Source organism: Lagopus muta, chromosome 7 (genome assembly GCF_023343835.1).
Source record: "Lagopus muta isolate bLagMut1 chromosome 7, bLagMut1 primary, whole genome shotgun sequence".
Taxonomy (NCBI): domain Eukaryota; kingdom Metazoa; phylum Chordata; class Aves; order Galliformes; family Phasianidae; genus Lagopus; species Lagopus muta.
The window spans coordinates 8,972,886-8,986,183 of NC_064439.1; the positions used below are offsets into that span (position 1 = coordinate 8,972,886).

A 13,298-nucleotide genomic window follows, 5' to 3' on the forward strand; every position below is an offset into this window, starting at 1 on the left:
CCCTCTGGCAGCTTCCTCCTTCAATATCATTTTAAAATTCAACCACCTGTATATTTGATTCATCTTCATCAAGAACACTAGGATGGTCAATTAAATGTGTGCTGTTTTGGGATGCATTGGGTGTCAACCCTGCCTCAATGACTGTCCATCTACTAAAGATCAAGCAGAACACTGACCAGGGAAGGATCCTGGGTCCCATCTGACACTTACCCCACTTAGGGAACACGGGGCAGGTTTCAAATCCAGTGCAAGTGGCCTGGGGCAGCCTGAGTCACATCCTTTATCCAGCTGTAAGGATCACAAACCGCAGTCAAAAGGACAAATAAATACCTGTCCTGCATGAGAAATCTCTCTCTGTGGTTTCACCAGGTTTGTATTTCCATGGTTTTGGCATCTCCCTGGGAAATGGACTGTCTGACCCTTCTGGATCACCCTGGTGCAAATGAACTCCATTTCACTCACAGGCCCTGCAACAAATGACTGCCCACGTTTATAGAGGGCATTTATGGAGAGGTGTGAACAATGCCTTACCTGCACAGACGAAATAATCTGTGTGGTAGCTTACAATCAACAGAACAAGCCTGGCATCTCTTTGTGGAAGAACTGTGCAAAACGGCTGAATAAACAGGATTGTCCATGACATTCAGTAGGAGATATCCCAACCCTCTGAGTAAGACTGCATCCTTCTGCTGTGTAAATCAGCCCACAAGTATGAATAAAACAACACATCCCTGCCCCATTAGCACTGGGGAAGATTAATGCCCTCTAATTTACACTAAATAAACTCCAAAGCATGAAGACCAATATTTTAGTCTCATACTCAGCCGCTTGTGAAATAATAGAGATCACCCTGAAATTACTATTATGAAATGCAAATATTTGCAGAAGAACAATTAAAAAATATTCCTAAAGTGCAAATGAACAGCTCGTCAGCCATGTTTGTGGTGTGCACAGGGATGGTCAGGAGGTGAACACTAATAAATCTCAGGGCTGAAATCTGTGCTGAAAACCCATGATCTTTTTGGCAGTAGGCAATGGTACAGCATCTTGCCCTGAGAAATCTTTTTACCCAAGAATCTGAGGGGTAGACTTAGGATGCTCTTATTTTGCTTCCTTGGACTGTTTGTATGGATATAACTACCCGTATTTTCAGAAAGCTGCAGTACATGGCTCACAGTAAATCTACCTCAAACAGTTGCTGATACTGCTCAAACTGATCTCATCTGCCCCGATCTGCAATTGTGTGTTAGCTGAAGTAATAAAAGAAACCTGTTAAGCCTAAATTATCAAATGAAAAAGGCAATTTTCTCATTCATACTCCATTAGTTTTTTTAGTTATTGCTAGGAAAGCTCTAAAATGCTTAGGCCATAAAATAAACATGTGGCTTAATGTACAGCATATGTACTTAAGAGGATGATGGCATCTGCAGTAAATGCTCTGTACTGCCATAGTAATGGGATGCACAAATTAAGCAGCAGCACATACCAAGAAAAGCATGCAAAAATGTATGGCGAAAAGTAACAAGTCTTCTGCTTTAATTGCTAAAAAGAATAGATCACCAATATTCATGCCTACAACGCAAAACTGCAACCTGGTTGATTTCAATAGATGCCCGTTACCTCTGTTCCAGCAAAACTCTCCAATATTGTGTTTTTAACATTTCACTGATCAGAAGTTTATCAAACTTTCAGCCTCCCAAATCAGATTTAATTATGTATTTTCCAGGTATACAATGCTGTTAAGATTTTGGGGGAAAAAAACAACAACCAACACTAAAATGTTTAAATCACAGAGATGTAGGATAACAGATGAAAGTGTCCAAGTATTCAGTTTTGAAAATGAAATTCAGAGTCACATTTGAAAATGTCACTTTCAGGCCCTTCATTCTAACAAATCAGAGTACTTTCCATCAGTAGCTTCAATCCCTTTAGTAGAGTGCCACAACTAAAACTGTGGTTTCACATAAGCAAAATTGCATAACCAAGCCATATTTTAGCATTACTTTGCAACAGCAGGTATTAGGATTTGAGAACAGAAAAATCTCTGAAACTTATGTGCTTCTTTATCCATTAATAGTTAAAATAGGCGTCATTCCGAAAAAGGAAAAGAGCAGAAAGGTGCAACAAATGTCTGGCTCAGACAAACTTGATGAGGATCATAAAATGCAGATTGGCAATTCTTCCTTCAGCCAGGCTTTTACAGAAATATATTTCCCCGGCTCGAAAGGATCGCACAGCAGAGCTTGAAAGAGCAAAATGCAAAAATATAAAGAGAAGAGTCCCGTTTTCTTCCTCAGTAATCCCAAAATGTCAGCAATCCGTGTCCATGCCAGCTCTGGACATGCACCTGGTGGGCCAGGTGCCTTGCTCATGGTTGGAGGTGCATCTATGCTTGCCTACTCCACGCTGTAGGCACTTGGCCAGAGCTGTGGTGCTCACTGGTCCCCAGGTTCCCATTAATGTGACCAACTTGTTCTCCCCAGTTGCAACAACCGTGCTGGCCTATTTACTTATAGCTCAGATTTTCTTCCATTCACAGCACAAAGCTGAAAAGTAAACAACAGTTAAGAAAATGTTTGCTTGCTAAAGCTCAGCATGAGAAGGTGCAAGCTCCCTTTGCCAGAGCCTAGACCTGTGTTTACTCACACCCTCTGCACAGTTCCATGCCTCCGCTCGGCATTGTAGAGGGACAATTGCCATCCCTTTCAGGCCCCTCACTCTCATTTGGTTTTTAAGGAGTTACGAAATACAACAGAACACTGTTTTCTGAGACTATATTAACTGCACTAGTTACCCACAATACTGAATATTCGCTATTAAGAACAGGAATGTGTGCTTTCCAAGTTTGACATTCAGGTCTTCGAGGATGAGAGAGGGATTAGGTGGACTGTTCTGTCACTTAATCCGAGGCTTTGATGTACTTTCTTAAAATTTGTTTTAAAACCCAAAAACAGAAGACACATTTTAACTGTTGAATTTTATCAGCTTAGGAGTTTCTAAGGACCCTATCACTATGTGGTTACAACAGAAAATACATAGTTAAGGTCAGGTCACGGTTTCCAAGAACATTCACAGGGACTGAGGATGAGGAAACGAGGGCTGGATCCTGCGGGAACCTCCGGGACACCGAGCTGCTCACTGAGGAAGTGCCTTGAGTATTGCATTCACTTCCTCTGCAACTGCTGTCAAAGCAAATTCGAACTGCTCCTGCGGAGAGAGCAAAGGCATATCATAGAATCACAGAATATCCCGAGTTGGAAGGGACCACAAGGATCCTTGAGTCCAACCCCGGCTGCACACAGCAGCACCCAAACCCAGCCCTGTTCTCAGAGCAGTGTCCCAGTGCTCCATGAGCTCCAGCTTTGGGGCCGTGCCCGCTGCCCTGGGCAGCCCATTCCATGCCCACCGCCCTCTGCAGCACAGCGTTTCCCTCACCCCCAGCTGCCCTTCCCCTGACAGCTCCATGATATTCCCTCAGGCCCTGTCGTTGCCCCTGTGAGGAGCTGCAGTCGCCATGATGCCTCCCCTCAGCCTGCTCTGCTCTGTGCCCAGCAAACCCAGAAGCCTCAGTGCTCCTCACACCCTTGGCCTCCAGACCCTTCACCATCTCTGTGACCCTCCTTTGGACACTGTAATAGTTTGATTAGTTTCTTATAACGTGGTGCCCACCCAGCGCTGGAGGTGAGGCTGCACAGCACAGAGCAGAGCAGGAATTCCCTCCCCAGCTGCCCCCAGGGCACGGTTGGCCCTTTGGCTGCAGGGCACACTGCTGGCTCAGACCCAACCTGTCCACAGCCACAACCCCCTGATCCCTTCTCCAGGGCTGCTCTCTCATCCCCCAGTCTGTACACAGAGCCAGGGTTGCCCCAACTCTTTTAAAAATTGCTCTTTTAAAAATTCATGTGGCTGGTGATTGCCCAGCTCTCCTATTAGTTAAGAGCAGTCTGCGAAGCCTTTCTGACCCTGGATAAACAACCAAAAAACTTTCCAATGCCCTGGAGCACTGCTCTGCAGCTGAGCATCCTCAAGACATTGTTGAAAACAGGAATATGCAGGATGAACTGCATGTTGCAACAGCAAGGAACAAAATGCTTGGGGATTATTGATGCCATATAACACGTTTGACAGCATCCTGAAACTGGAGTCATTTTAATGGAGAAAAATGTTGGTAGCAGAAACTAAGCAAGTGGGACACAATGATGCATTGCAATTGCTTGGCCAGAAACATTTGGGAGTAGTTGATCATCAGCCATTTCTTTCTGACACGAAGATAGAAACTCATTAACAACACTGAGATATGAAGTAGGCGATACACTGCAAAAGAGAAACTTTGGCTCCTCTCAGGTGTTTCTAGTTGAAATTAGCTAAATATATACTTCTTCACATTATGCCTACTAAACAGAGAAGTGCCTGCTTTTTGCTTTACCTCTTATTAGTCTTTTCCAGCTTCCTTTTTCAACTGCTCTTCGGTACCCACAAATTACCTAGCAATATTTGGTCCACTTTATTCACATTTAGGAAATACTCAGGAAGGTTTATGCTACTAATTTACCATAAGCATGAAAAGAAAATCAGTAACAGATTTCTATGCTGAGGTAGGGGAGGTGTGAAGGACACAGGCAGGAATAGCCACTACACCTATCTGCAACCCTAACGTGCTCCTAAACTGTCTGGTTCTAAAGAAGGACAAGGGAGCTTTGCTTCCTCAAGGTTAGCAGGTGTTGTACTTTCTAGAGTGAGTAATCTTTCTCAGAAATTTAGCTTAATGAAATATCTGACAGGATGATTTTCTGTCTGCTTCTTTTCAGATGGAAAAAGAAATGTGTGTGTTTTACTTAGAGAATAAGCAAACCAAGGACAGCAGTCAAGGACTGTGCAGAAGCGTTTGGATTTTCTAGAAATATTCCAGTGGTTTACACCAACTGGGGTTAAGAGCTTTGGAGGAAGTGACTTTAAGAACCGAAGTCTGAGATGAACCCTGCCAGGATGCCATCTGTGCCTCCAGTCAGAACAGGGGTGTGCAGCAGGAGCTGCCCAGGGCTGTGTGGGATGGGTGCAGCAGTGGCAAATGGCTGCTGAACGCAGCCAGCCCTGAAGGCGGTTACTGGCCCGACAGCACTCACTTTCAACACTGGAAATCTGCAGGAAGGATGAAAGGACAAACTATCGGTGAGCGACTCGTAATCCAGGAAGACAACTGACTTTTAGCTCCTGCACTTCAGTGTCAGTCCCGTCCACCTTGTCTCAACCCTCTGCATCCAGCTCCTGAGTGCAGATGCCTCAGAGGGCAGCCATAGTGGGCACAGCTACCAAGCAGAAAAAGAAGACTGAAACTCAGAATAATTTCTCAGAGAAATCAATGTTCAAGAATTCTGCCCTCTGTTTGGTGCTGTCAAAATGGCATTCTTGCACATTTGCTGGACTGCATCCATTGTTTTTTAATCACACATCAACTCACCCTGAAGATTAGAACTCACCCTCATTAGGCATAGAAAACAGTCTGTGGGTCTGCCTGTGCCTGCCTCGAGGTCTCTGCAATTAAAGCAGATGAGGAAACGCTGGTGGCCACCCAAGAGCAGCCGCTATTTTCTGAGCATAGCACAATGAACGTGTGAGCATAGCTGGAGGACAGAGAAGGCGTTCACCCAGCCGCACCACGTCAGAACCAAGATGGGGAGCACGGCAGTAGTAGGGGAGCTGATCCAAGCACTGCCAGGCTGCAGGGTGATGCAGCCAAGTGTCCACATGGTCAAATGCCTCTTCTGAGAGGCTGGTGACTGTCCAGAAGGAGGGAAGCTGCTATCACCTGTGTAATGAGGTACCTCATGTACCCTTCATTTTACCATAAAGAAAAACTTGTAAGATCAGGGATTACAATATTTTAATATTAGTCCCATTGCTGAAAATAACTGAATTCACTCAGCAAATCAGCCCTGAAGTGTCTTTGCCTCTCACAGAGGGGTGGCTCACACAAGAGCACGGGGCATCGCTGCACTGGCCATGGAGAAGGCAGCTCTCACCTAAGGACCCTGAATTGAGCAACACCAACTTCCACGCTTAGACATGTGTTTTGGAGAGAACTTCAGTGGAGATTGCCAGCTTCCATCACGTGTGATCCTAAATTAGCGAGGCAAAACAACTCATAAAGCATCTTTACACCAGAGCTCCAAACTGACTGTGAAATGTTGCCATAAAGGAGACAGAAAATAAATGTTTGATCATGAGATGTTTGACAACTGGGTGTTCTGGGGATGCTGCATCTGAGCTCTTCTCCCTCCTTCTTTCTGCAAAACACATGCAGTGCAGCTCCAATTGAGGTGTACTACCACTCTCCAAAGGAAAGCCTTCACATCCCTTCCATACTTACACATAAGGACAACCGAAGATAAAAGCAACTGCAACAATTTTAATGGAGCTCAGTCTGACATTCTCTAGAGCTCATTCACATGTGCTACTCACGTGGACACTACTGACTTAGACACCTAGGCTTTGCCTAGAAAATCAAGCTGGGCAGGCATGTTGTATTGTCAGCCCACTTATAATGCAGAGGTGACGTGAACATATTTAGAAATGGTAAGTATAGAAATACATAACAATATGCCAAATTTCTTTAAAACCTCAAATAAAAATTCTCTGGAAAACAAAGTAGGTGCATGCAGGATGTAGCATATATGTATAATATGCATCATAGTAGAGACTGCTAGTGGAAGGACACAGGAAAAAGGAGGAATATTTTTCTCATGACAGAAAACACGCTTTTCACACATTACTTTTTCCTCTCACTTGTGGCATATCAATTCTACTTTATGATTCCCCTGCAAAATAAGTAACAAAACCACAAACCCACTATTATGCTTCTCAGAAATGCAGAATGTCGTTATGATAATTTCATTACCATTTATTATATACAGTGCTTGTGAATTAAAGATCCTTTCCAGAAGACAAAATGTTGCAAACAAATCTTTCGCATGCTTATTAAAAATGTGGAGCGCTGCCTGCTGGAAACACAATCACACTGCTAAAGGAAGTCGGTGTTTATTTTGCCCAAGGATATTCTCTAACTGGCATTTCTAACCTGACTTTTAATCCATTGTTTTAAATTACTCCAGGAGTCTAATATTCCTCATTTGTATTCAGTTGGGAAAGCACAGGGGTTTGTTTAAATCCCTCAGAAAAATTCTCTGGGGACACTGCACTGCTAGCATGCAACCAGATATTTATAATTTGCAAGACATTAGTTTGAATAAGTGATTTGGGTGGTTTTGAGAACATAAGAATGATGGAAGAAGGAGCAAGAGGTGAGATAAGCCACATCCTGGGAAAATTTCTCATCCTGAAAACACTGGAGCTCTTCCAGAGGGATGTTTGGAGGGGAGAAATATCTCCAGTGAGCTTCTCAGGGGACTCAGGTAACTATTTTTGAGCTAACTAAGAGAAATTATCCACATCATCTCATTCTTTGCTTCTGGAGCTGTTTCTGTTTTTTCTTTTGTTAAAGGCAATAAGCTGTAATTTCTCAGAAAAGAGAGACAAACCAGAATCAGAGCTCCATATTTCTACAGAACTGCCATAAACTGCCATACATTGGGTGCGTTTACAGAGTTTGCTCAGGACTTGCATTTTCCCTTGGAATACACATGTGAGACACTGGATGCTGTGTGCTATAGGCCTTTTTTCCTCCAGTCAGATTAATCAGAGCAGAAGAAAGATGTGTACAATTTTATGTCTTACTTGCTGATATGGGTTAGTTAGCCTTGGCTGGCTCATCTTAATTTTTCATCTACTTACTTACTGGGTAAATAATACCTAATCTGCACCCAGTCACCCCTGCTCCCTGTTTTCCAGTATCACTTCTAATATTAAGTGAGAAGACAGCATGATTAAAAACAGATTCAGGAAAAGTTATGAACCAATGATTCCTGAAAAACAGATTTATTTCACCTTTGTCCCTTAGCAGCTTCAACACCCTAAATGTTACAACGTTCCTATAGGTTCCCCCAGACCCACTTTGCTCCAGTTATTCAGTTTGGGGTTATAACTCTCATTCAAGGTTTTACAATGTCACATTCAGATTTGTTTGGTCTCCATGTAATGAACAGTTTTCTTTATGGTCACGTGTGCATCTTTAACTTGCAGCAAATACCCCCTAACATCATTCCATATAAATTGTAACAATAAAAAAGCTTCATTCCTAATGGAAGGAACAGCAGTCACACTGCCAGCTATCCTTAAAAGTTACATATTACAGAGAACTTTGAGGCTGTTACAACTGATGGTAATTAAAGAGTAAGATATTCACCACACCATGGGGTACAAATGCAGTCACAATGCTTCATCCATAAAGGACATGGCTTTAGACACACTGTAAGCTCTTCCCCTCAAAGATGCTAAAAATGACTTGACTTCCTTCAAAGCTATATTCCCTTTAATTCAAAGCTTTACTTTCAGAAAAAAAAAAAATCAAATCCAATAGTCACGTTCCCTTTAATGAAGGCTTTTAGAAAATATTAGATGCACAGTTAAGCACACTTACTCTAAAAAAATAATCCATATTTTAGGATGAAAACAATGACATTTTTTCACATGCACATTTTCTTTAGTAAACTGTAGACTATCTTGATTGCCGTTCATATATGGCAATCAAGATAGATGTTGGAGACGTTGCAAGAGAGAGAAGTAAACACCAAAGAAAGTAGCCTAGATAAATCTTCAGCATAAATAAACCTCAGTTGGTAGGGAGCCAAACAGTAATCAGCAAGCGACGTGCATTAAATTAGGTCATACCCTCTCTCTTCTGTCATGAAAACAACTACTGTGAAAGACCTTTAATGTATTTAAAACCCCAGTGGATTTATTGACAGTACCTTCGTCTGGACCATGCCTGGTCTCTGGTCCCTCAAGTGCTCCAGGGTAGCAGCAATATCAATCTCTTTAGCACCTGCAACAAACCACAAATTGGGCTGAGTTCAGAGCACAAGATAATCCATGCTGCATCTGTCAATCTCTTGCTATCGGGCTCCCTTTGGGCTAACAGTACAATTGAAAATTATTACATCCATCTCTCAGCAGACTTGGCAGGCAGCTGCAATTTTTGTGTTCATATAGAAAAAGAAGAGGTTGGGGCAGCTTTTATTAACATTAATTCAAGAAAAGCTAGAGAAAAACAAATTCTTAAAAATGCCTTTGTACCTAGAGCAGAATTTATTTAGCAGAACCTAAGGGTCCACTGTGGCCGTGCCATTGAGTGCCCTTTGTCACTTCTAGGATTATGCATGGAACGAAGGGCCCAACCCACACAAATACTGATGTTGTTAAAACAAGGTTCAGTTGAACTTCTGCCACCTGCCACTGAGATCCTGCTGTTTTCCTCCTCAATTTTGTATTCAGTTTGAGATTCTTCTCCATCGTGTCATTTTCCTTCAGTGCCTAAGCAGATATGTGTTATTGGAGAAAAAATCAAAACCTTGGTTCCTCCCGTTAGCCCCTGCATGAACTCCAAGAGAAGATGTAGGGCTGGAAACCCTTCCTGCTGAGTTCAGCGATGGAATCTGGTCTCACATCTGTCCCGTCTGCATCTTGCCAGAACAACACACAACACCAAAGCACTGGGCAGACGGGCACCATGAGCACAGCGGGACTGCCCCATTCCCACTCCACATCCCCCACTGCCCCATACATTTGTCACTTCCTAAGAGGATAATCAGTTTGCAAGTGCCTCCCTGAAAATATCAGCTGCATCAGAACTGGAATGAATTCATTCAGTAAATGTAACAGTGCCAACTCAGGCATTTTTGTTTACTGCTATGAGTTGGGGCATTGTACGTTTCTCCTATCACTCCCCTCCATACTGTATGGGAATTTTCAGGGAACAGCATTAGACAAAATAGTAAGTTTTATTAAAAAGTAAACAAAAAAAACCAACACACATGCTTAAAAGGAACAGAACAATACATATTAACACATGCTTTTAGGTCTGGTAACAGTGACAGTAGCTGTGATAATGTCTTCGATCTGCTGTAGGTCTCACAGCTGCCTCTTATCTGGAAACCATCAGAAAAGGTACAATCTTTGTGAAGGCACAGCACAGGAGCTCATTTCGGTGTTTGGTCCCATGCAAGCACAAATTAGCGGGAATTTCCTGTTCCCCCACTGCCTTCCATGGGAGCGGGGTTATGTAAGTATCTCATGTGCTTTACAGCCTTACTTGTGGCCTCATTACATTCCCAGGATTAAAATATCCTACTAGCACCTTGGCTTGACATTAGAGGAATTCTCTTTCTCAGAAATTAAGATATGAGGAAAATTTAACATGCTGACATGCACAGATGAGGTTAACCACGGTCCTAGTTAGCATCCCTGCAAGGATGAACCCCACTGAGCTCGTGAGCCCATGTGTCCCACGGGCTTCCTTGTGGCTGCAGATGCGTGTGCGCCCTCCCCAGAGAGAGATGCTCTTCATCTGAAGCTACTCTAGCCTCAGGACAACACAGTAACATATTAGGTGCTGGGAAAAGGTTTCTGACAAGACCTAATAACACTCCTTAATGGCCAGATGGGCTTCTGAGCCTACCTTTGAAAGGGTTAATTCCTCCATCACTGTGATGCAGATTGCAGGCATTTACTGGTGAACTGATGCTTGCTTTTTTATCATCATTAACAGAATGACATGCCTAATAGTATGAACAATGCCTGACAATAAAACCCTGATTTAGCAAAACACTAAAGCATATGCTTGCACTGGAACATAAGAATAGTCCTGGTGAGCCAGGATGCTCAATGGGAGGCTAGCTTTGGAGGGTTTTGCCAACAAAAGTCCCCGCATCAACATTTTTCACTCATCAGTACCCCTGAGCCCACGGGTTGGGATCAGCACAGCACCCACAAACACTTCTGATGGCCTCAGTCAAAAGTAACAGAAAAGTAAAGTGAGGAAAGCACGATTTTGTCCAAGGCACGTGTCTATCTTACAGACCAAGGGTGGACAGGCAAAGGCAAAGAACAGGCACAGATCCATTTCTACCCCTTTCTCACACGCCTCTGATACAATGGTGAAAGGAACTACCTAAGTGCCTGGAGAGGCAAAATTTCATGCTACAAAGACGGGCACTGTTTTGAAAGAAAAATATCCTGGAACAGAAAATTCATGAGAAAAAGGATGAAATTAATGGCACTGAATAAAGCCAGCAGGATTTTTTTTTCTCTCCACATGAACAGACCTCTCCCACATCCACCAGTACATGTTCTCCATCTATTGCCTTATTATGCCTAAATCAACAGAGTTTGAATATAAATTGCTAGACACAGAAATGTGCCAAAAAGGGAAGATTTTCCATCTTTTCTCCCCGCCAATATTTATTTGTTTAACAATACTACTGGCTTCCGAAAATAAAAGGGGAGATAAAAGAGGGAGCATTTAAAGAATGAAGAACTGCCTTTTCACTTCTGGCTGTATTTCATCCTGTAGGGAATACATTTGGGTTCTGTTTGAGATAGGTTCCTTTTTCATACAGGGTTTCATCACGTGTTTTTAATGAATGGGAGAATGTAACTCAGAGTGAGAACTAATGCTGTACCAGCAGTGATGCAAAAAAACAACCACGCAATCCCTCTGCAGCTCAGTGAGCTAGCTGAGCAAATACCTCCTAAAGCATTTCCACACTAACACAAGGCAGATTTTAAACTTCAGCAATGAACCATCATCCTTCTAAAGACTTTAAGTATGCACAGTAAGTGCACAACAGTCCGCATCAGAAACAACCGCGTACACTGAGAGAACACAAGAGAAGACGCGAGCTGAATTATACTTTGCCCCCAAGGAGAAAAGCAGTTGCTGAAGTTTAGGGTCATATCCTTTCCAGCCCTTTCTCTCCCCGCAGGCAGCAGAGCAGGAAGCATGCTGGCACTTAACAGCTGGTGCTCCTGATTAGCAGCCCTCAAGGGGTTAAAGTGTTTGCCCTCAAACAGTCATATAAATGGAGGATCCAGCGTGTCAGGAGAGCATGGGTAAAAGTGGAATCCCCAGCTCCTCGTGCAACAACTAATGAGCTAGCCATTGCTGCTGCAGTAGGCTTCATGACACGACCAGCAGCAGCTCAAAATACTTAAAATTATTACTAATTTCCTAATGTTAATTTCATTATTGTAAAAATGAAATCTTCCCCTCCTTGTCTCCTCCCTCTATCCTGACAGAGGACCCATCCTGAAAGGCACAAGACACAAGAGAGACACTTGATGAAGGATGCTCCCTTCCACTCTGCTGCAGCATTGCAATCACTGCGACGGTATGGGAATGGGACGAAGTTTGCAAAGAGGACAAATGTGTTTTTATACATTAGCTGGGAAGAAATGATGATGCCTATAATGAAAAAGTGCTTTTCAGGCTCAACAAAGCACAGAGATTGTGCACCTGAAAACATACTGGCATTTTTTCAGTTATAATAACAATCAGCATTTGTTACATTAGTTCAAAATTCTGCCTTAATTAAAGCAAGTTTCTAGATTTCATTTTTGTGTAATAAGCTTGAACATACTTGCACTGAAAGCAAAGGCAAAAGTCCTATTATTTTATTCATTACTAATGAAAAGTGCAGCACACATTCTGTGAGACTGAAAGAATTTTATATTAAAGCACAGTATTAAAAGGAATTTTTTAGAATCTAGATTCTCTGAATCTTCTGTATATTTATATAAATAAAATGATCCTTAAATACTTCATCAAAGTAATTATTTGCGGGGGGTTTCTTTTTAAATTACCAAAGCTGAAGAGTTTTCTTTGTGCATGTTTCACAAATACATATCACTCATGAATATTACATTAAAAAGGATTTTTCTAGCTGGGAAAAACTTTCAGATCTACAGGCATACATCCTCCAACAGATAGGATTATAACTCTGCAGAACAGCTATAAATTCGTTACTGCTAGTCCTAAAGGACAGCCTGGTCATTAGGGTGCTATGGTTAGGCTCATTTGACTTCTCTTCCAGCCTGAGATTCCGCCTTCCTGCACTGCTTCAGTTAAATCATTAAATTCAACCTACGTTTCACACCAACATTTATAAAGGAAACCATTTTTCTTCCTACCTTGTAAGTTATTATGAAGGCAAATCTATTTGGATAGTAAGGAGGTGAGGACTTAGATAAATACTCTGTTTTCTTCTTTTAATTCAACACCCTTTACACCTCCCTCAGCCCTGCTTCTGTTCTTCCTGATCACAAAATGATCCCAAAACTGAGTATATGATGCAGGAGCCACGGTGAGAGTTGTAAATATGGGATTATTAGCACTGCTACCATTTCTC

At 42.5% G+C, this 13,298-nt stretch overlaps 1 protein-coding gene across 3 annotated transcripts in view; it reads right to left on the reverse strand.

Moving 5' to 3' along the window:
- Window positions 1-1,989: 1,989 nt before the first annotated feature.
- Window positions 1,990-13,298, reverse strand: part of PTPRN2 (protein tyrosine phosphatase receptor type N2) — a 617,090-nt gene continuing 605,781 nt past the window's right edge. For all 3 annotated transcript variants that reach the window (XM_048951018.1, XM_048951017.1, XM_048951019.1), the window contains exons 22-23: window positions 8,865-8,938; window positions 1,990-3,207 (exon numbers count right to left, since the gene is read on the reverse strand). In XM_048951018.1, the coding sequence (XP_048806975.1) occupies window positions 3,136-3,207; window positions 8,865-8,938 (146 nt within the window). In that variant the 3' untranslated portion in view covers window positions 1,990-3,135. The remainder of the gene's footprint in view (window positions 3,208-8,864; window positions 8,939-13,298) is intronic.